Source organism: Dreissena polymorpha, chromosome 2 (genome assembly GCF_020536995.1).
Source record: "Dreissena polymorpha isolate Duluth1 chromosome 2, UMN_Dpol_1.0, whole genome shotgun sequence".
Taxonomy (NCBI): Eukaryota; Metazoa; Mollusca; class Bivalvia; order Myida; family Dreissenidae; genus Dreissena; species Dreissena polymorpha.
Genome location: NC_068356.1, coordinates 115,642,716 through 115,666,443, shown reverse-complemented (window position 1 = coordinate 115,666,443; position 23,728 = coordinate 115,642,716). Strand labels below are relative to the sequence as shown.

At 33.3% G+C, this 23,728-nt stretch overlaps 1 protein-coding gene across 1 annotated transcript; it reads left to right on the top strand.

Annotated features, from left to right (window-relative positions):
- The first annotated feature begins 84 nt into the window (after positions 1-84).
- Positions 85-21,821, top strand: LOC127868609 (cytochrome P450 4F2-like). The gene is made up of 13 exons (XM_052410483.1): positions 85-1,003; positions 1,845-2,026; positions 2,515-2,671; positions 4,309-4,490; positions 5,481-5,605; positions 8,538-8,600; positions 13,061-13,184; positions 13,719-13,848; positions 14,289-14,412; positions 14,677-14,821; positions 14,946-15,082; positions 16,427-16,492; positions 21,427-21,821. Exons 2-13 carry the CDS (start codon positions 1,880-1,882, stop codon positions 21,530-21,532), a joined length of 1,506 nt encoding a protein of 501 aa, XP_052266443.1. The 5' UTR covers positions 85-1,003; positions 1,845-1,879; the 3' UTR covers positions 21,533-21,821.
- The last annotated feature ends 1,907 nt before the right edge of the window (positions 21,822-23,728 follow it).

Genomic DNA, 23,728 nt, shown 5'->3' with positions numbered 1-23,728 from the left:
GGGGTTTCATTAAAACATTTATATGCTAGCTGATGTGATTTGGAAAGTTTTTTACTTTCACTGAAGATTCCGGTCGGTTGCCAACACAAAGCCACCGTAGCCTTTTTTAAAGACTGTGCGAATGCCTTGTCGCCCATCCAAGCTCCCGGTAGAAACAATATGACCTGATTGTTTTACCAGAAGCCGATCTCTGTGCCTATTTGCATTTCTAAAATGAAGGATATGTATATGCACTCGTCTTGAGCTTGTCCATGATCCGTCGTGACAAAACCTTTAAAAAGTCTTTAAAAAGCACCATACCGAAAATAACGCATCCAGGTACATTTGCCCTCTGATACATATTCTCATATGGGTTATTGGAAGCAAATTTGTTATCAGCGATAGGTTGTTTATGTTGTTAAGACACATCTCTCCGGCTAAAAATATAACAAACACACACACCATGCATATGAGGAAAATGTTTGTGTCGTTATCGCGCATGCAAACAGATGCGAAGCACCTTGATAATATTTTTTTACAGATACTGTGGTTAATATAAAGTTTGCACAAACTTGTTCAAGTTTGGTTTAGATCCATCTAAATCAATAAGTGTCTTCAATAATAAAACGATTGGTTATGATGAGCCGTATAATATTCCGCTATATAAAGAGCTCGTGGATTCCCGAGATTCTGACTGCCGCTACATTATATGTTTTCTAGCCTTTTTTTAGCGCGAAAATGAAAGCTAAAAAATACATATTCTGATAATTTTGCCTTATATAGTTTTTTTGTAGAATAGCGCGGTCTTCAACCTTGCATGAACTTATAATATGAAGATGTTTATCACCTGTTGAATATTAAACGATAGCCCTTCATTCGGACACGCAAGAAATACTTAATTTGCTTGGGGCATTTTTTATTTCCTTAGACCCGAGGCCTTTGTTGACGCATTACAGTGTTCATTTCCGTTGTACAAAGCTAATTGAAAGAGGTTGTTTTTCATACAGTCGACTGGATTATAACGGTATGTATTTAGTTCATATTAATTGACCTACTAAATCGCTTTTTTTATTGAAATTTATAAATAATTTATCACATGAAATTTAACACTGTCATCAATGGGATCTTTTCACGTTTTGGTAAATGGAACAATTAAACATTATTTCAGATTCGCAAATTTTCGTTGTAGTTATGATATTTGTGAGGAAACAGTAATACTAAACATTTACCATACTTTAACATATCAATTATATGCATCTTTTGACGATTTAAAAACCTGAAAATTATAAAGCGTTGCAACGTGAAACGATGGAATAATTTGAGGAGTTCTGTTGTTGTTGTTATATTTTGTGATACTACGTGGATTGCTTATATGAAGTATAAAGTACGCCATGTATGAGCACGGATGGCGTAGTGGTCTATTCGTTAGACTTTTACTTCATGGGTCAGTGGTTTGAGCCCAGTTCAGGGCTGCTTTTTTCTTTCTTTTATTTTATTCTAGTTTTTTTACTGGAGCTTTTGAGATCAAATGTTTACATTTATCAATATAAAGCATTAAATGACAAACTGCAATACATGCCACCATCTGTGAAAAGGTCCCTTTAACAGCACTTTACAAATTTACTGTTGCAAAACATTATATCAATACAATAAATTTCATAAGATCTGTACAAAATGCAGAAAATGCATCGACACTCGAAATGCATTGAAATTTTATACACGACAATAACAAACAATTAATATGAATATCAACAATATACACGTTTTGCCAATAGCCAAAAAGCTGTAAACTAAATGTTATTTATGTGTTATTTATTTTTGAAAGCGCTTTAGCAACATATAAACTCGTACGAATATATTTCCAGAGTTGTTAAATATATTCGGCCAACATACGAAGACAATGTTTCTCGTACTTCTGATAGCGGGCATTTTCCTTGCTGTGGGCAAACTTATCCAGTTTGTGAAGTGGCGAAGAAAAACGGACAAAATTTTCAGTAAACTCCCGGGCCCCATCGAACGCCATTGGCTATGGGGTAGTTATGGGAATGTAAGTCTTGTTCTGTTGTGTTTTAAATTGAGTATGATGAATAAAGTACATTGAAATATCACTATAAATTTACGTAACGTAAACTAATTACATAATTAAAATGCTCTATAATTCATTGTACGAATATATAATTAAATAAGGATACATGTATATATTAAGATACCATTTACATATAATTTACGGATATTGATGTACGGTTGGTTTCTCATACTTCTTGACAATATAATATTGTAATATAAATATTTTACTTACGGTGATGACTTTGAAGTAATCTTTGATAGTGTATGCTTCATTGTTATTATCAAATTGATTGCTTATAGAGTGTACAATCAATAATAAATAACAAAATATCATAGTTTATATTAATGTGTTATTCGAACTGATCATTCTTAAATAATTCGAAGTATGTGGTGCTGAACCATAGTCCGTTGTATTAACAAAAAAAATCAGAGTTGTACACGAACGTTTCTTTCCAACCACTGCTTCAGATGCCCGAGGACCAAAATGCCCGTTGCGACGCATTGATTGACATGTGTCGGACCCATTCCAAAGAAACTGGCTTCATGAGGGTATGGGGAATTTTGTGGACACCTATCATAGTTTGCTGTCACCCCTCAAGTGTGCGACAAATACTACGATCTTCTGGTAAGCTTGATTATCATTAAATATTATATTTATTCCGAAATAATTTGCGGACATTCGATAGTAATTAATGTTATGCCAATCCTTTCGTCATACCGTCTTCCCGTACACAGTTTTTTGGAGCTCACATGAGAACAGCGTGCTCGTAGGGAGCTTTTGTAATCGCCCGTTTTGTAAATCGTTCTGCGTGCGTCGTCTTCGTTTACCCCGTGAATTCTCTATAGACTATAGTGAACACTCTATAGGCCTCATTAATTGACTAGATTTTTCCGATTCAGAACAATAACCCCATTTAAATATCGGTAGAACTCGAAACTGGAGCACGTTAATTAAAAAACTAGGTCATTAGGTCAAATCAAATAACAATGTTTTGTACATCCTAGAAGGTACATTTTTGTCATATCTTTATGAAACTTGCTCACGCAATTTTTTAATGAACGGCTGTTTTCGAAAATTGTCCCGGTTCAATAAAAAATTACAGGGGCCAGGTAGCGGGGCACTTTTTCTTATATGCTTTAAATAAAATTCCGTGAATTCTCTCATTATAAGAATTTGCTCAGTATTGATCAAATTTTTATCAAAATATAACATATTGTTTGTTATGATATGTTGGCTGAGTAAAAAAATTGTCGCGGTCCATTAAAAAAAGCTACCGCGGACAGTTTCCCTTACATTACTGTGCTAAATATATATTGGATCTCATAATAAAACATTTTTACTGATAAAGATAAATTTGAATGTTATTTACAGCTTTATTGATAAGGGATTTTCACCCGACCGGAAAAAAGGCCTCAAATATTGCGTGTAATACTGTCAAAGCCTTGTCATTAAAGTTCTTAATACGATACTGAAAAGTTGAAGAAATCAAATTGAAGTTACGCCTACTGAGTACACAAAACCGTTACTTTTTACTTGATAATTATCTTCGTTTTTAAACTTATACTTTGTTTTGACAGGAGGAAAACTTTATGATGATAGAAGGTGCAAACACTTTTGAGAGGTTGATGCAGTAAACAAGAATTATGTACTAAATAATTATTATGAAAGTATTTTCTCTTTGTTAATTTATTTTTCGAGCCTTTCCGATATCAAAATAGCAATCATAATGATTAGGTGCATTTGCGTCGAGCTGATCTGGACTTAAACTGCGTTATTCACCATGCAGTTTTTCAACAACATTTAACAACAGTAATGCTCACACGGGTAGGCGGTGTGCTGCATTCAACACCATGCTCTCAAATCACAAATGTTAACCATTTGGCGACAGCTATTTTCCATATATGGCCCTTTTGACACATGCCAAGTGTCAATACATTACGCAATTTTGCGTTGGCGCAGAATCAAGGTTTATTTTTTTTTTACTTTTTTCTTAAGTAATATCAACTGCTTTCTTTGTCGAACAAAAAATCTGAAATAACGTACCGGTACGTATTTCCATATAGCCTTCTATTTATGCGGACGGACTGGTAGATAGACGGACTAGGGCTAATCCTAGAGTCCCCTCGGAAATCACCGAGAGGGAAAATGCGGAATATTTATTCAACGTCTAGAAGAAGTATGATTTATTCCCATTTCGACTATAAACACAACACGTTTACAATATTAATCTTTTGTAAATCAATTTTCTTACATTTTTTCAGAGCCGAAGCCAATGAATATAACTGCCGGCTACAAGACACTGATGGACTGGCTAGGACCTGGACTATTATTAACCAATGGCGACATTTGGGCCCGAAAACGTCGTCTTCTAACTAAAAACTTTCATCCCACAAACATTAAAACCTATGTGACAAGCTGTAACGAATCTGCAACGGAGTATTTGGTGAGTTGTAATCATAATATGCAAGACAATCTCGTTTAGGGCCAACATGTTTTGTTTTCACTTTAACATCTCAAAAGGGGTAAGGTCTTCGGAAAAACATATTTATCAAAGATAATTTCAATATTTCTATGCAACAGTCTTTCTATGTCAAAGTTAATTATCGAAAATTCTTATTGTAATATACATGATTCAATTCTCAACCAGTAGTAGGGTCGACAAAATTAATGGAAACATTCAATAAACTGTTTAACCTTATTATGAAAGACTTTCTCTAATTGCAATACAAGTTTGCATATTATTCCTACAATAACCGTTTGCTATAAATGATTTCCTCCAATTAATAAGGTCACCTATTTTTGATCACTGTTCAAGATTATCTCATATTACTATGCAAAGCTATCTCTTATACTATAGAGATCATTTCTTTGGAAGAAAATATATATAAATGACCGGTAATATGTTAGATCTTTGTACGATGCAAGACTATCTCTGTTGATATATATGCAATAATATATGTAATTACTTCGGAAGACTATATCCTCTTACTATACACGTCTGTCTCGTATTTCTGTGCTTTTCTCTTATTGCATTCAAGACTATCCCTCTAACTATGAAAGCCTTTCCCATATCACTACAAAGCCTACCTCTAATAACCATGTGATATTATCTCATATTATCATGTACGACATCTCTTATTGCTATACAAGACTTTATCCTACCACTATAAACGACTATTTATTATAACCTTGCTTTGTTTACTTATAAATGTTTTTAAATGGAAACTCATGTTTTGCATATTCTTTAGTTTGTGTGTTTTTTTTCCGCTAAAATAACACTAGATAATTTATGCCTTAATAAGTTAATGATACCAATCATGTACGTACACATAGAGCAACGATGCTTTCAAATAATGATCTTTACACAAGTGTAATGTTTTTGTTAAGAATACTATTTAATATTTCAAATTAATTTCTTAAAACTGCTTTCCAGACCAAACTTTCGATGTTTGCGGACCAGAAGCAAGAGTTTGACGTGTATTTACACAATAAACTCTGCATGTTGGACATAGTACTTAGAAGTCTCGTGTCTTGCAAAAAGAACGTACAGTTCAGCGAGTAAGTACATATATGATTTTTTTTTATCTCGAAATGAATTCGAAAATGAAACTGAAACTAGCCGTTTGCAGTTTATACACAGTGAAAAAGTCATGGTCAAAAATAAAATAAAACGTATAGCGAGATTAGCTCAGTATTAGCCAGCCATTCTGTGCAACACCAAACGTAGAAAGCACAATAGTTTTGATTAAACTACACCAGAACAGAGCATTTACAAATCAAAGCGCTGAAGGCAATACAGTTGTTCGCCATTGCCTAATCTTAGACTTCAGTTCAGTTTTCAAAATTATGTTACAGCTTTTTAAAACGCAAGTTTGAAATTAACACAACCCATTCAAATTTACAAAGAGTGTGTCTCCAAGCACAAGTGGAGATGTGGGTGCACTGTTTATTCTCATATATATGTTATAGAGATAACTTAGACAAAATAACACCAATATGTCTCTTTTTTCGCAATTGGTTGCTGAACTGGCAACCATCTTTAGAACTTTGGTTGCCTTCCTAAAGAATAACAAGCCTAGAATCATATACATGTTTTGTTATGTGTATCTAATACTTTATTTATTTTCTTAAATTATTGAGCATCAATTTTGCCGACATGACAGTCATTTAATGCATCATGTCTTGTTGTGAGCCGGAATTGAATCATTTCCTTGGCCTAATTGATCCACAGTTGCCAATTTGTATTCTATGTTTAATTGGATTGAGTTGTTTCAAACTTTGAAAAAGCTAGTTGCCCTGCTTTTAAGCCCCAACTGTAACCAACTTTTGAAATTGAGTTTCCTGGGCTTAAATCTACTGGCCCCAGGCTAACATGCAAACAAGTAACCTGTTAGTTAGTCATGCTGTAAGATCTGACAGTATATTGAACTAATTCAATTTGCAAGTCTGAAGAATTAAAAGGACCTTTTCATGTTTTGGTATATAGACAAAATTAAACAATTTAATAATTTGAGAGTTCTGTTGTTGTCGTTATATTTTTTCATTTTACGAGGATTGCCTATATAAAGTATAAAATACATCTCTTATTGTATGAGCACGGATGGCCGAGTGGTCTATACTATAGACTTTTATTCCAGGGGTCAGTGGTTCAAGCCCGATTGATGGTTTCTTTTTTTTGTTTCTATAATGTTGTTCTTGTGTTTTTTTTTTATTTTGCTTTTAAGATCCAATGTTTACATTTATCAATATTAAGCATTTATGAGAAACTGTGAATATGTCTTTTAGTTGTTTACTAAAAGATGCCACAAGGTAAAACTTAGAACTCATTGGTTGTTTATTTGATTTAAAAGTGATTTTGTTTATTTGCCTTGTCAGCGAGGTTACTTAAGTTATTATCACTTTTATCTTTTTTTCAAATCATTAATAAAAAAGACAATTTAAGATTCATTTTGGGAACACAGGGCTTAATGCATATGCATTAATTGTCATCCCAGTGCCAGATACTCTCTTTTAACGAAAAACACCATAAAATCAGAAAGTGTTGTCCTTGATTAGCTTGTGCGCACTGCACAGGCTAATCAGTGTGCACTAGACACCACTTATTTGACATGCATTAAGCCCCGTTTTCCCTGAACGTAGCCAATATGTACAGATTTCATTGACAAACTGGCCAATGTAATCACACAAGCTGTTTAACGCTATTGATTACATACACACACTCACTGTCTGCAGTGTACCAGTGGTGAAGTATAAACAGGCTTATCAATGTGCACAGGCAGATGCGAAGGTTATCGTTCTTAGCGTAGTTAAGAGCAGACCGACTTGCAAAACTTGCTCTTAACCTTAGTCGTTCGCAATCGAACAACTAAAATGACAATAGTTTTAAGTTAGTTTATTTGGTGCAAATAATTTGTAAAAAGCAATATAGTTTTCGTATATGTAAACAAACAAAGAATTGATAGTTTGCTTTTTTATTGCGTTAATTACAGGTTCATACTAGCGAGTATCGGTACATCACATGCTCATCTTTGAACTGGTTGGTCAACGTACAACCTTGTAGTTACTTTCTGTCAAATAAATTAAGCATTTAAAATTATTTAAAATGCAGTGCAAACATATATAATTGTAATTTATACTGAACGGCATGGTATTTTACATACGTGTGCTAGTACAGGTAGTCGTTGATACAAACTGACTCTATTTTCTGACACTTCAATTTTCGACTCTAAGTTTTCGGACATCTGTATTTTGTGAATATTTTTCGTATTTAAGTTTTCGGACACGAAAAAAAAATAATTTTTAAGTGTCCGAAAACATAGAGTAATTACGGTAGTTTGTATATAGTTTTTATTTAGAAAAGTCGACTTTTGTACAGGGACATTGTAGAAAGCACAATAGTTTCCAAGTCAGTATGAATTGAATTGGTACAAAGAAAACGTGCATTTAAAAAAGGAGTTGTATTTTGTACGTTTCTAGTTGTACTGCTCTATTTGTACTTTTTAGCATGTTTTTATATAATTAAGAAAATTAGTAAATCTTAGGGAACATACTACATGAACCTGAGCATGCGAGAGGCGGCTCAGGCTGAGAATGCGATTTGTTATTCATATTAAAAAATAAATTACATCGTACATGTATTTTCATGGAGAGAGCCAGTATGATCAAAAGAAGACAGTGTTACTGCCATGGCTTAAATATATATGGACCAACAAGTATCGCTGTTACAATAATCATAGTCTCATATGTACATAACACACGTTAGTGATTTGTTCAGATAAGCCGTTCATGCTTAAGTCATGAATAAACGTTCTGTTCTGTTATGTTTATTCTTCACAGGAGGCCATTAACTGTTTCTAAAACCAAATATTGCTATCAAGAATCTACAGCTGGCTTTGCACACCAAATCATTTATATGTATATATCAAGATACTTTCGAATATTTATGATTTTCAAATTAATACTTACATTTTCTTTCATTGTCAATCAACAGACAGGGAAAGCTTTATGTACAGAAAGTACGCGAGTTGACAGAAATCAACGCTACAAGACTGAGGTGTGTATTACTATAGGTCAACCGCAATAAGTATTGATTATATAACCAATAATAATAAGGTTGCTGCAAAATATTGATACCCACACATTATCTAGTTTTCAAAACGACTTCGGGGATATTGTGGTAAATAAATTTACAGTGTTGAAATATTATACGAGAGCGCCGACGGCGTTGAAAGCCCATTGGCAATATACCGGGAAGATTCTGCTGAAGTAAATGTTAAAGAAACAGTTGAGTGAATGAAAAACTAAAAGGCTATCAACAAGTTTTTTAGAATAAGTACACATAAATGAAACAAGAGGTGGTGAAATATTTCAAACCATCCTTTACCAATTGGAACAAGATATATGTTTGTCAGAAACACAATACCCCATAATGCGCCGCTTTGTTTTTGTTGACCTTTGACCTTGAAGGATGACCTTGACTTTTCACCACTCAAAATGTTCAGCTCTATGAGATACACATGCATGCCAAATATCAATTTGCTATTATTAATATTGCAAGACAGACAGACAGACAGACAGACAGACAGACAGACAGACAGACAGACAGACAGACAGACAGACAGACAGACAGACAGACAGACAGACAGACAGACAGACAGACAGACAGACAGACAGACAGACAGACAGACAGACAGAAAGACAGACAGACAGACAGACAGACAGACAGACAGACAGACAGACAGACAGAAAGACAGACAGACAGACAGACAGACAGACAGACAGACAGACAGACAGGCAGGCAGGCAGGCAGGCAGGCAGGCAGGCAGGCAGGCAGGCAGGCAGGCAGGCAGGCAGGCAGGCAGGCAGGCAGGCAGGCAGACAGACAGACAGACAGACAGACAGACAGACAGACAGACAGACAGACAGACAGACAGACCAAAAACAATATACCCCGATCATTCGATCCGGGGGCATAATAACAGAAATATGTATCAAGGGAGCTTGATATTTTGCGAGCAAGTAAATGTCCGGACGTTAATGTTATTTCTGATTGGATAGACGTTTATTTATACTCTTGTTTTAATTAACGTTATCATTACTATTTACGAGACTGAACGACCTTTTCGTTCGGAAGCTAAGGTCAAAGTTTCATCTTAGATTTCTTTGTTTTGTTACTCTTCATTATAGTGTTACGATCGCTTCATTTTCATTAAATCAAAAAGGAACAATTCATTGCTGTTGTTGGTGTGTTATTTACCGACTTCGTTACATACGCAAAATATTACATGCACGCTATAATCTTGGGCACACGTTCTGCAGTTTTAAATTCTAATTGATTTTTTTTTAAATAATATCATTATATGCAAAATACATTGCAAATTATCAAAATACTGTAATTTGACACCCTCTCTTGCCGCCCAAAATTGCAAGTTAAATGTTTGCCGTCACAAATTTTAACGATAGTACAGCCCTGGAAAAACTCGACAGTCTTCTGCAAGAAACAGGTCAATTATTTATCTGTTAAAACTATTTAAAGAAACTTACTCCATTAATAAATACATTGAAAAAGTATGTTATCTCAAAATCAAAAGCAAAAAAATGTTCGGAACATATTTATGATGGCATATATGAAACAATTGGAACTACGATAATTTAATCAAAATCTGGTTCCCATCTACGTTTTAATGAAACTGTTTACAGATTTTGGTGTTGTTGTTTTTTTCAAATGTCAGTAGATATGATTGCTTACAATTATTTTTATTTTTTAATAGACTTAACTTATTTTTATTGTAAGTAAAAAAGTTGTCAAAAAGACGTCGCCGGTATTCGAACTCGTGTTCTCTTGGTCTGTAAGCTGATGCGCTACCACTGCGAAACATAAAATATAAAACAGAGGGGGCAATCACGCGATAGTCAAGATGGCAACTTCCATGCCGAGACAGTTATGTTTCGTCGTTTTACATCCTGTATTGCATTTGTTTATTTTTTTAAATGACGCTCAATTTCCAACCATAGCAGTAAAAAAGATGATTAGCGTTTACATGTATTTCGTATTAAAATACGCTGTACGTCTCGACTGAACTCTCCGCAAATTTTCTAATTGAACATTTGCTGTAATTCTCAACTTTCCAATGGACCAGAATGCCGTTAAAACTGATTACTACCGGTTGCAACGAAATTCCGTTACTGTCGTTGTAAAAACGAATAGTCAATTCATCGTTTTAGGTAAGACTATCAATTATCATTTCAAAATATTGAAAATAATTGTTGGATGTGTTTGTATTTTGTTTTCAATATATATAATGTTTATTTTAATGTGTTGTCAACCGTATTAACAAGTTGTTTAAATACACTTGTTATGGTGGGTTAAAGTGTATTGATGTCGAATAAAAAAAATACAATCGCTGGAACTATAATAGCAACACGGCTGTAAAAACAATACATTAATAAATATTGGATGATTTATGATGCATAAAAAGGAACTTCGCTACAAACGTTTCTTAAATACTTCCAGAAAATTCTCTTGTATAAAGTTCATACAAAGACTCCATTAACACCGAACTGAAATACAGAACGTGTTTGCGTACGTAATGTTTACATTTGTTACCAAACGAACTTTTTTTTGTGCACATACACACATTTAATAAGAAGTGTGCCATAACTATTAAAATAAAAGAAGTTGATATAATAGACGTTGATATAATATTCTAAATACAAATTATTTTGTATTTTTTATATTTTCGTTCCAACATTTAATGTTCATTACTTGGTGCAGTGGTAACAAGATCTTGCAGCTCCCTTTCAATACCGGGGCGAATGAGTATTTTAAGTAAGCATCTTTAAGTATTTTCAGTTATTCAGATTTCATTTGGAATTGAATTTGTGTTCATAAAGTATTAATTCAATTAAATATGTAAATTGGTATAATAAACCACCCAACTCAAGACATTTTGATGATGACCATTTGTTAAGTGTTAATTGGAGCTTTAATATGTTTGTATAGCAAAATGCAAATTCATAAATTGACTGATTAAAAGTACTTTGTGAATACTTCTGTACTTCTTCATTTATTTGTTGCTGAATTTCTATTGTAAGATGCGCATGCTTATCATAAAGTAATGTTTTTATTAATGAAGTGTTTATTTTGATATACATAAGATATTCATATGGGGATGATATTGGAAACTTAATTGACCACAAACAAGCATCATTGGGTTTATATTGTTCTTTGATTATCAATTATCAATTATGAAACAACTGTTTTATTAACAAACATAATCAGATTTCATATGCATAAAATCAAAATCAGTAATAACATGAATACCAAACCCATAAATATACACCAATACCAATACATGCACTTTGTTTTGATTATGCAAAAGTAAATATTAAATGGTTTGTTTGGTCCCTCTCGGTCACTGTTGTTTTTATAATTAACTTGCCGCATAACACCTTTCGTGTGGTTTGATGGTATTCATGTAATTTTTACACAGCTTCACACCTTCAAACCATTACAAATCTTCGACTTATCCCTGTAAAGTCTGAGAAACGACAGGGCCACCATAATCATGCTTATCTGCCATTTCAATTAGGATTATTTGACGGATACCAAAAAATAAAATGGAATCTGAAACAAATTTGAAACTACTAATAAAATGTAACATAACAGTTTGTTACTTTACCCCAGCCACTATGGCACTAGTTAATCATAATCGGCTGAAAACCCTATTAAAGACAATTACTTGCGTTTAAATATATAGAATTTGATATAATTTAGGTAAAACATACTACAGATTCCGATTCAAAACATTTTTAATACATACCGTATTCACACAAGTTGATTATTTTCGTTATTGCATCAGAAGAATCGATGTTTACATTTAACTGGAAGTCATCAATGCCGAAATAATTTATGGGTAACTGGAATATAGCGAATTAGGTCATTCCACTAAGAAATTTCGCAGCGAGTAAAGTCGAGATAGAAGAACTTTTATTTCAACAAATACATATACATATACACAATTGAAATAGACCTTTATGATCCTTGTTCAACAACCATGATGTTATATCTACATAAATTTACAATTTGGTGACATTAGTGCTTAAATACATGTCATGATGTAATAATCATATCGGAGTATTTACAAAATTTGCTAATACATGTAGAGTATGTTCATATATGGTGTGTATATGTACATTGCTTTATATTTATAAAGAATTTCATTCTTAAGGATTGCATCATACTCACAAATATAGTGTGATATTAATACGAAATAAACGCTAGTAACCTTTTGGCTGGAAAGTGAGCGGCATTTGAAAACTTAATACAAGTAATAAAGGGTATAAAACGGCCAAAATTACCTGCCTTAGCATAGACGTCGCTAAAGCAAATAGACAAAAACAACAGCCGGATCACCAGTAAATATAAAACAAAAAATAACCACCAACGACACGTAATATATGATTGTTTGTATAAGCACATCACGTGATCAGATTTCTACATACATATTTCAGAACTCCACTTATAATACCAAGTTTCCTTTTCTACCAGACAGAGATGGGTCACACGTTCAAACGGAACTATGAATTCTTACATGCTTTTTCGGAGAGTATCATTGAAGAACGGCTAGCTGACTATGTAAGAAAACTATTGGTCTTTATAAATCACCATTACAAAGGCCGTTTAAAAAACATTGCATTTTATTCAAAACCTTTACGTATTCAAGCATAAATGTTTTAAATCACTCATTCGTATATACTACCAAATGCATATTTAGAAGCAATTAAAATAAGTTATATTGCAATTAAAGTATATAACATTTAATAATATGCTAAGCTAAATTACAGTTAATGCTATCGAGAACCTTTATACTGATTTAATCAGTGTTCATAGTCTAATCGATTAAATTGAGACAAGAATATCCAACAAAATTTATTTAAAGTTTTCATTTATATATGATACATTTAAAGCATTTAAAGCTGGATCTTTAAAAAAAATAGAATAAGGTTCATGATGACAAACTATAGGTTATCAAGTCTCCAAATATATATTTTTTATTCTAAGACAATGTTAACCGACTAAAGAGTATGCGTGTTACATGTATATTAATAATTAAGTTATGTACAAATTATTTTTGTATAACGTTTTATGATACGTAAGTTTACTGTTCAGGAAAGACGCAGTCCCGATTTCGATGGTAATACCCCTGACGTATTAGACACCTTGCTTACAGCTAGAGATGAGAATGGAGCACGTTTGCCACTCCTGGATATCAGACATGAAGTCGACGGTTTAATTATAGGTAGGCGCACTTATTTCCTTTTGTATAACAAAAACCAAACGCTTACCAATTCACAAGCATCCTCGCAAAGATCTAGTAGTAAACTCTACAGCAACCCACACACAGAAGTAAACATAATTGTTAAGTTTTCAGTACTTTTTTAAAACAAAAACAAGTCCTTATATATGGAACGAACACAATGTTAAATTTTCCAATCGTTTAATAAAACGATACGTACCATCTATTTAGTTTTCGTTAATCTGACATATTATTTATTTATAGTGTTCGTATGATGACATGAATATTGATTCACTTTTGAAACTAGTATATTAATTAATTAAAACCTCTGCGAGACGCGCACATAAAGCATATCACCGTTGTGAAAGTGGGCGAAAACAAACAACACTATTTACGTTCATTCATGATTTCCAAGTTCGTAGCGACTGTCAGTTTATTTCCAGGTTTCGACACGACCTCCACCTCCTGTTCTTGGATTCTATACATGTTAGCGGAGCACCCTGAGATCCAGGAACGTTGTAGAAGGGAGTTGAATAACGTTCTGGGAGACAGAGATGAAGTCGAATGGTTTAAATCTAATAAAATATGTATAGTCTGATGAAAGAAATAGACTCAACATTATCTGTTCGAGATCAACGACAAGTCATTATTTTACCACACCATGCTATACAATTCTAAGCATTTTTCTCTCAGCATTTATTCCAAACGCGGCAGTTTGAACTCGATTTTTTATAGATCATATTGTATTAGTTAATGACAGATCATGTTCTGAAAACAGGAATACAAAAATAAACATAACATAATTCTACATATTGAGTTTTCTCTTTTCAGGGCAGATTTACCAAATCTAGAATATCTTACAATGTGTATAAAAGAAGGACTCCGTCTGTATCCTACAATTCCTTTTGTGGCCAGAGAAACTACAAAAGATTTTGAAGTGGGTGGGGTCACCGTTCCAGCTAAAACCATGATAGCGGTAAATCCTTTTTTGAAAAGTATTTTATTTATTCAAAAACATGTGAATAACAAAAGCATTTATTAATATTTAGTCCACTTTTAATTGTAAAAGGTAATGTTTCTAATATATTACCTGTTTCTAGATTAACATCTGGATGCTTCACCACAACGAGAATGTGTGGGGTCCGGATCACTGGGAGTTCAAACCGGAACGATTTAGCAAGGAAAACTGTTCAACAATGGACCCGTACACATTCGTGCCGTTCGCTGCCGGACCAAGGTGGAATTGACATCAATTTTGATTGATATCGTTATATAACCATTAGATGCTTTGAATGTATTGTGAAAAACAAAGGTCTTTAAGGAGGGTTTGCTTTCATACCTTTTAACAAGCAAATGCAGTAATGATAATAGGAGTTCTAATACCTCGTTTGCAGTGTCAATGATTAACAATCAGTGTTGGTGTAAATAAAATCCTTAGATAGATCTTAACCGAACTTTAACCCATTTAAGCCTGATTGACTCTCCCATCCTCTAAATTGGATCAATTTATTTCCAAAATTAGGAATGTCTAGTATATTTATTTCTATATTTAGACTATTTCTTACAGAAATTCCTTTAAGCCATCAGCGCAGACCCAGATGAGACGCCGCGTTATGCGGCGTCTCATCTTGGTCTACGCTGTTTGCCAAGGCTTTTTTTCTAGACATTAGGCATAAATGGGTTAAGCTCTAACTTTCCATTAGACATTTAATGCTTACACAATGATAAATTATTAATCTCTTTAGTAATATATACTTGTGAATATTATTTTAATTTGTAAAATACTAAATACGAAAAAACCAGAGTCTTAAGGAATTGTGTAAATTTATGTAATTTCCTTAGGTTAACACTAAAGTGCATTGTGAGTACGGACCCTAGGGGCCAATCATTAAGGAAACCCATTTTTACGTTATTAAGTATACATTTCTAGATAATTTATTGTAGCTTTTTCTTGTTCTCATTATTTAACTTATTTTAATATAACTCCTATAACTTTGTTCAGAGTCTGTCAGTAGTTAAGCAAAAATGATATTGTATTTCCAAGAAATGTATAGGGTATCATTATGCAAGTCTATTTTATTTCCAGGAAATGTCATTATGATATTGTCTGCAGTGCTCCAGCTACAATTTGAAAAAGGCGGGGGGGGGGGGGGCTTTTTTCAAAAGGGCACTTTCGACGTGCAGCATTTTGTCAAAAGCGCACTTTGGAGCGCTCAGGCATTTCTGGAATGCTTCCTGTTGCGTGGTTAATTTATATGTTATTAATAATTGTTAGAATATATTATTTCCATTGTTATTAAACAATTCAAATATAATGTATACAATTATGAATACATTAAATACAATGTTATAAGAGATATTAATTATGATATGTAAAAAATAATATTATATGTATATATTTTTTTGTTAAGTGCAGAGGGGCCCTAGGAAGGGCAGGGCGGAGTTCGGAAGGGCAGGGCGGGGCGCCATTCAGTTTAGACCTAGCTGGAGCACTGTGATGTATTTCCAGAAAATGTATAGAGTGTTAATATGATTGAAGTTCCAGGAAATGTATGGGGTATCATTATGCTTGTATTTCCAGGAAATGTATAGCTTATCAGTTTGCAATGGTCATGAATCAGATCGTCCTTGCGAGGCTTCTTCAAAAGTAAGAACTTTTATTATAACGGAATCCTACTAACAGTTAAATTCATTCTACTTTCGCGTCGATTGCTTGTTTAAAGATTTTGTATGCGCAGTTTTACTGGCACTCCTGGTGATTTTCTTACTCACATTACATGTTCGCATCCACATGGGGAGCTCTCTGGATACCGTGATTTCCCTCTTACGTTCGTTTGTTCTTCAAATGACTTATGCTTTTGAACAGCTTGCTCACAATTTATTAAACTTGGCATTTATGATTCATATATGAAGCTATGCCAAAATTGTTCAAAATACATGTATTTAAATTCGATGCAGAACTCTGGTTTGCATGGCTACTGAAAAAGTTCAATTTTCTTATATGTACCCCGGTATGTAGAGAAATGTCTGTGTCAATGACCAATATCCCGGACTGAAAATAGATTGGCTAATGTGTTAATTGGGCTAGCACTACCAAGTTTTTTCGAATTATTTAGATCCGCTCATAAACATTGCTATCAGACCCGAACAGCCCAGAGGTTCTGTATCAGACCCGAACAGCCCAGACAGCCCAGAGGTTCTGTATTTTGATTGTAAACACTGTATGGTGTTGCTCTACCAAGTTTGTTACAATCATGCCACAGGGGCCACAGGGGTCAAAATTGGCCAACTCTGGGAGTAACTTTTTTCTGATAATGATACTTTATTTTCATCGTCTATAGGTATGCGCAAGTTGAGGTCATCCTGCTCCATACCGTACACATTTTTTTGTGTTAGTATGAGTAAACAGTTAACATTGTTGTGATCAATTGTTAGAATACAATATTCTTATACATACATATACAATATACCATTTCGAAAGTTTAAACATCTTAAAAAAGCAAATAAAGTATATTATAAAAATGAAGAGCAAATGTAATGTTATGTAAAGCAGATGAACAAACTATTTTCATTGTGGAAGTATAAAAAGCTTCGGACTAGTGACAATTTATTAAGTACTGGTATTTGGGATCTTTCAAATGGTTGATTGTGGAGATCTAAAGGATAATTAATATTCATATTATGATAGTGGATCAGCAAACAAACTTACAATTGCCCAAGACTGTAGTTATGATTCATGTCACTAAACATTGTTTTGGATTTTAAAGGACATAGTAAGGCTAATTGTTAGCCCTTGTATGGATGGAACTTTCCCCTTCTCTTACATAGGTATACACACACACACGCACGCACGCACGCACGCACGCACACACACATATATATATCAATTCTAGCATAAAAATATTTTTATCAGTAATATTACTTTTTGTTCTTCCCAATATCATTGTTTTACAACTAACTTCTGAGTGTGTTTGCACATTATGTGCACATAAAAATTCAACAACATAATTCAGAATTCTCTGTGTAAAACAGCAATCCCCAAAACACATGTGCACAGGTTATACAGCAAAATGTTCATCTATACAAAAGAGAACTTGTTCCTAGGATTCTATGTAATATTCTTGTTTGAAACCATTGAGTTTAAGTATTTTTGGAAATGTTAAAAACGAGAGTACCTTTTTGCTCTTGTATGTTTGTACTGAAAACGTAACAAACGCAATGCCTGGAGGTGTCTAAGTCTCACTTATTATGTTCGAATGGAAGTCGCACAGATTTAAGAAGGGACAAAAACTATTCCGATTATGATATACATGTTTTACATGTAAATGGTTTGGAATCGCTATTGAAGTTTGATATAAAAGATGATCGCAATTAATTACCAGAGATATTGACCGGATGTTGATTGTGTCAGGCTTGATACATGCTTATTAAGCATATTCGTTAGTTTCGACGTTGGAACAATAGTTAAAACATGCTTCAATGACTAAACAAATGTTGTCTCCAAAATTGATGACATGTTTGTTTCTTAACCATTACTTTAGCCATTCTATAAGTATTGTGTTTCTATAGTCATTAAATACGTCCACCACTTAAAGCCCATCAAACCAATAATTAACCAGATCAATCGAGCCATGTTTATGAGTGTGTTAGGTAATGTATGTCTAATTCAGTCTCCATCAGAATTTCACATCAATGTGACATGTTCGTTTCATCGATGTTTACCAAAAATTTCTTTTATTTGTTCTCGTCATTTGCGTCACTAAATGCGATTTTAAAATGTAAACAAATTTAGAATATACACGCATTAATGTTGAATAACGAAGTCATGAATTTACTAAAAGAAATGTCTAGGACTTAGTCACTAACAAGGTCTTGACCGGTTAAATAAATTTTAATTCATGACTTAACGTAGAGCTGATCTACAGAATACAAGCTATATTTCTTCTTGTTAAATAGTCATATGGTGTCGTTAATTCTGATCAACTCCTATTATTATAAAAAAAATGACGTATTTAAAGAGGCCTTTACACGATTTTGTAATTTGACAAAATAAAAACAAATGTTTTAGTTTCGCAAATTTTCGTTGAAGTTATGCTATTTGTGAGGAAACAGTAATACTGAACATTTACCATACTCTAAAATATCCATTATATGCATCTTTTGACGATTTAAAAACATGAAAAGTATAAAGCGTTGCAACGCGAAACGATTGAATAATTTGGAGAATTCTGTTGTTGTCGTTATAATGTGTGATACTATGAGGATTGCTTACATATTATATAAAGTATCAAATACGTCTCTCATTGCGTGAGCACGGATGGCTAAGCGATAGACGTTTACTCCGGATGTCAGTGGTTCGAGCCCAGTTGAAGATTACTGTTTTCTTTCTTTACTTATATTCTTGTTGTTTTACTTTAGATTTTTTTATTCAAATGTATACACTTATCAATATAAAGCATTTAATGACAAACTTCAATACACGCCAAAGTCTGTGAAAAGGCCACTTTAAACTAAACCGTTTTAACACTGCCACTGAGAATACAGTCCTCATGATCTGATAACGCATCAAACTATGTGTACTTATATTGCCATTTATATTGGCGAATTTATTATTTTCACACCATAATTCAAACAAATATTTGCGAATGCCTGTGTGTAAGCAGAGCACATACATGTAAAAGTCATGGATTGATGTTCATCGCCATGTTTCAAAAATATAATATTACCATATAAACATTAAATAATGATATAAAATAGTCACGGGAGTTTGATTTCTGTTTGTAATTCATCGTTTGGCTTCCATTTTCAATGTGCAGATTAATAACAAATATAAAAAACACTATTAAGCAGTAAAAGAACAAAGATAAATACTTATCTTTGAATGGTTTCGAACACTACAAATCCCCTTTGTTTAAAAATTGCTGTTAAGCTGGAATACTCAATTTGGATAAATTATTTACATGAAGTTGGAACTTATTTCCAAACAGTCTTGACATGATAACTTAACACATAGTTTAGATCTACGGTTTGAAGAAACAAACTACATATTTTTATGAATTTTGTAATTAACCCATTAAATTAAATCACATGCAATATTGTTCTTTTCTACATTTTACTCAATACACATGATAACAATTATTTGCAATAATTATTATGATATCTTATATGTTTAACGAAAACACTTTGTACCAAAAAAGTGAAATATTCGGATAATGTTTAACAAATATTGTACATTTTATTTAAACACAGGGCTACTTTGATAATTAAAAAATCCTCAATGACTGGCTAATTGTATTAAGATAACGAAGCTCACACATAAATGGTTATATTCAACTTCTTTGGAAAGTATGGAACGCCTTTACTGTCTTATAAGACCAAAACTTGTGATATTACGTCAATCTGACTGTGCATGAATGCCTGTAACCATTTTATATATGAATAATCACGATATATAAATACATAATTCGAATATATACAGAAAAAGCATTAATATATAAAAATATATATCATTTAGATCATGATCAATAACTACGTTTGGGAAATTTACATTTACTTCATCGTTTTCGTTACTGTTATCGTCACATAAGTTAGATTCTTTAAAATACTCATAAAATAGTGACAAGTTTGCGTTTCTTTTTTATATATAAGCTTTGCGGGATTTTACTTTTCATTTGTGTTATATGCTTTCTAATATCTCGTTTATAATTTTGAACAGTCTTTCTAATAGTACGTTTGTAAGATTTTGAGGCCGAGCGCATGTTCGACTTTGTATCATTATTTTTAACCCATCTATATTTGCGTTTACTAAAATGGTATTTATTTTTAGCTGACTTACATTCATCAGTAAACCAGTTATTGGTTTTTATAGCTTTACCTGCCTTTATTGTACTAGATTTGTTTCGAATAATTCCAAAAATGTTTTTTAGCAAAATCAACTAAGGCATTCTCAACCAAGGTTTATCGAAAAAAAATCATCCGTTAAATTGCGCAGCGCTTCACCAATGGCCGTCATATCAATGTTTATAACAAAATCTATTGATTTAGCTTTATCCCATTTACGAACGTTTTCCTTGGAGCAAGATTGTTTATCTAAATTTGATAATTCGACACACAGTCGACCAAGCTACAATGAACATCTGACAGTAATGGGCAAAAAAGCCTCAACAAAAAAGTCTGCAAATAAGAGGGAGCTCCATAAAACTTCACAACATAATCAACAGTGCAAACATCTTTACATGTGAAATGTCCTTTACCTAAAAAATATCTAGACCGTTTAATATAATACTCTCGTTTGCTCTACACAAATCAGTTAGTATTCTAGTATTTGCATGGTGGTCCTCTACCAAGTTTGCTTCGCATATAGTGACATCTCAACAAGCAATACATGCGGGACTCATATCTGTACTCATATGGCAATCATATGATGGTGTGATCAAAATTGGCACACTAGGGGTAACCTGGTTCTTATATTGCAATTGTTAAAGCTTCTGAACATTACGTGCTCCAAACAGTTCAGTTCCTTCTTATCTCAAGGGAGCGTCCGAGTGCCTTAGGTCGTCATAATTTAAATTATGCTTTCAGTTTCGTATTTCGGATGGTACCCGGGTCCACAACGAAGATATTTCCACAGACGATTTTGCGCGCTGAAAACGGCATCATGATGACAGTAGAACGGTGTCGGCACTAAGTTGTATTGCATTTTATGTGATTGGGCCATCATTTGTCGCAACCGTGAAATGATTGTTGTTAATTGAAATTGTATTAAATGCGTTAGAACATTTATTCTGGGAATGTCAGAATGTCAGATATCTAAATCGATTATTGTCGAAATGTTTCCAGGATCGTTCCCCTTTCATTAATATTACAACTTTTCTACTTGGATATTTAACTAAGTCTGCTAGAGCATTACATATTGTTACTTTGCATATTATTTATGCATTTGTTTGCAATTTTGAAATAAAATGGTATTAATTTTTTTTTATTATTAATGCATTAGTGTTTCATTTGTTATTGGATGAGAATTAGTGTAATGAGGCATTTTTCATTGTTTGTTTAAGCCCGCAAGAGTTTTCACAATTGTTGTGTGTATTCGCGTGTTTCCATGCGTCCATAAGTCCGCCCGAGTGTACCCGGACTTTAAGGCATCAACACATTGCTCAGTTGTTTATAGGAATATGACATACCAAACCCAAACCCACCAATAAAATTTAGAGTCCGGGCGACATTAAAATATTAAATATTTTCATTCTTTTTTCCATAGAATCATGACAGTCGTAAGTGACACTAGTTTAAGAATTATTATTTTTACGTGTTTTGTTTCTGTACTTCATGCCTTTTTCATTGGTTCTATACTGCCAATCAAATTGCCTGTTGTTTTTTTAATTTGACCATTTGGCAACATTTGTCAGTCAAAATTTGTGGCCTTAGAGCAAAATACATCTGCAAACTATTTTAACATGCACACTTTAGTGCAACATTGGCAAAAATGGCATTTCGTTTTATTAACAAACAACCAGCTTCATGCAGCAATTCCATATCGTTTGCTGTTTTACTATCAAATGAGCGGTTTAACTATCAAATGATACATAACAAAATCAGTGCATATGTAGGCGAAATCAAAATTTATACAAAAATAGATGTACGTGAAACAAATCGAGCACGTGGAAAAATGGATACTTGGTGCACAGTGAAACAATATTAAGAGTTTTATTTCACTTTTTTAGGCGTTGCAAGTATGACGAACGTTTAATCAATTCGTTGTTGTCTTAGCTAATAAATCATCGTCAAATATTCCCCACTGCCGAGGAAAAAATGTCTCACTGAGAGGTGCAATGGCAATAATTCATATTGTCCAGACTACGCACACAAAATGCCATCGTGTGAAATAACCATGTCCTTGATGTCACATTAAGAGGCAATGATCATATTTAGGAATAATCATGTTGGCTATTGGATATTTCTGTTTTAAATATTTACTAGTATTATTCTTTTTAAATGCTGCTCACTTTCCAGCCACATCAGGAAAAAAGTTACTAGCATGTTTTTTGTATTATTATTCTCTCTATATCTCAACTTTACTCGCTGCGAAAATTCATAGCGGGATGACCGTATTACAGCTCCACTACGAAAATTTGCGGGGAGTAAAGTCGAGATATTAAGCGCATTATAGTACAAAATAAACGACAGTCACCTTTTTACTGATATGGCTGGAAAGCTTAAAATGGTATAAAAAGGCGAAAAATAACTGTTTCGGTCGGCATGGACGTCGCCATCTTGACTATTACGTGATAAGTAAATTAGTAAATACTAGTATTACACTTGGAGACTTTTTTCACGCAACACTTTTCAAACTTGAATATCTCAGTATGAGTTTATATTTTGATATAATATTTCACATGTGATCATTTGAAAATATTATGTGCAAGATTTAAAACGATAAAATCACAATCCGTGAAAATCGGATGCTTTTGCACGTGGTGTATGTGTGGTTTCATCTTTAAACACGTGGAAATGGTGAAACGCGATATGATTCTAATTTTATTTTAATTTCTTCCTTTAAGGTGGACTGAGACACCAGAAAAACATTAAATTAATGTAAAAATCAATATTTCTCGTATACAATTTAGGAACGCAATCGCGCAATCCCTATGTTGCAGGATACCTTTCCCACTTGCTAAAGCGTCCGATCGTCACGGATGAATGATTTTATCGTTTGAATGTACATACTGTAGTGATCACACGTACAAATTCTAATAGGATCTAAATAAATGTGCGTCATAATAACATATAATATTATTAAAATTACACAACAATTGTCCCAACTGATACAAAAACACATAATTGAAATGAAAACTATATTCCATTCACAAATGACTGTGTGGTT

Coding starts and splice junctions, on each gene's coding strand:
- LOC127868609 (XM_052410483.1), top strand. CDS start 1,880: ATGTTTCTCGTACTTCTGATAGCGGGCATTTTCCTTGCTGTGGGCAAA. Junction 8,601..13,060: donor ATCAACGCTACAAGACTGAG/GTGTGTATTACT, acceptor TACATATTTCAG/AACTCCACTTATAATACCAA. Junction 13,849..14,288: donor AGTCGACGGTTTAATTATAG/GTAGGCGCACTT, acceptor GTTTATTTCCAG/GTTTCGACACGACCTCCACC.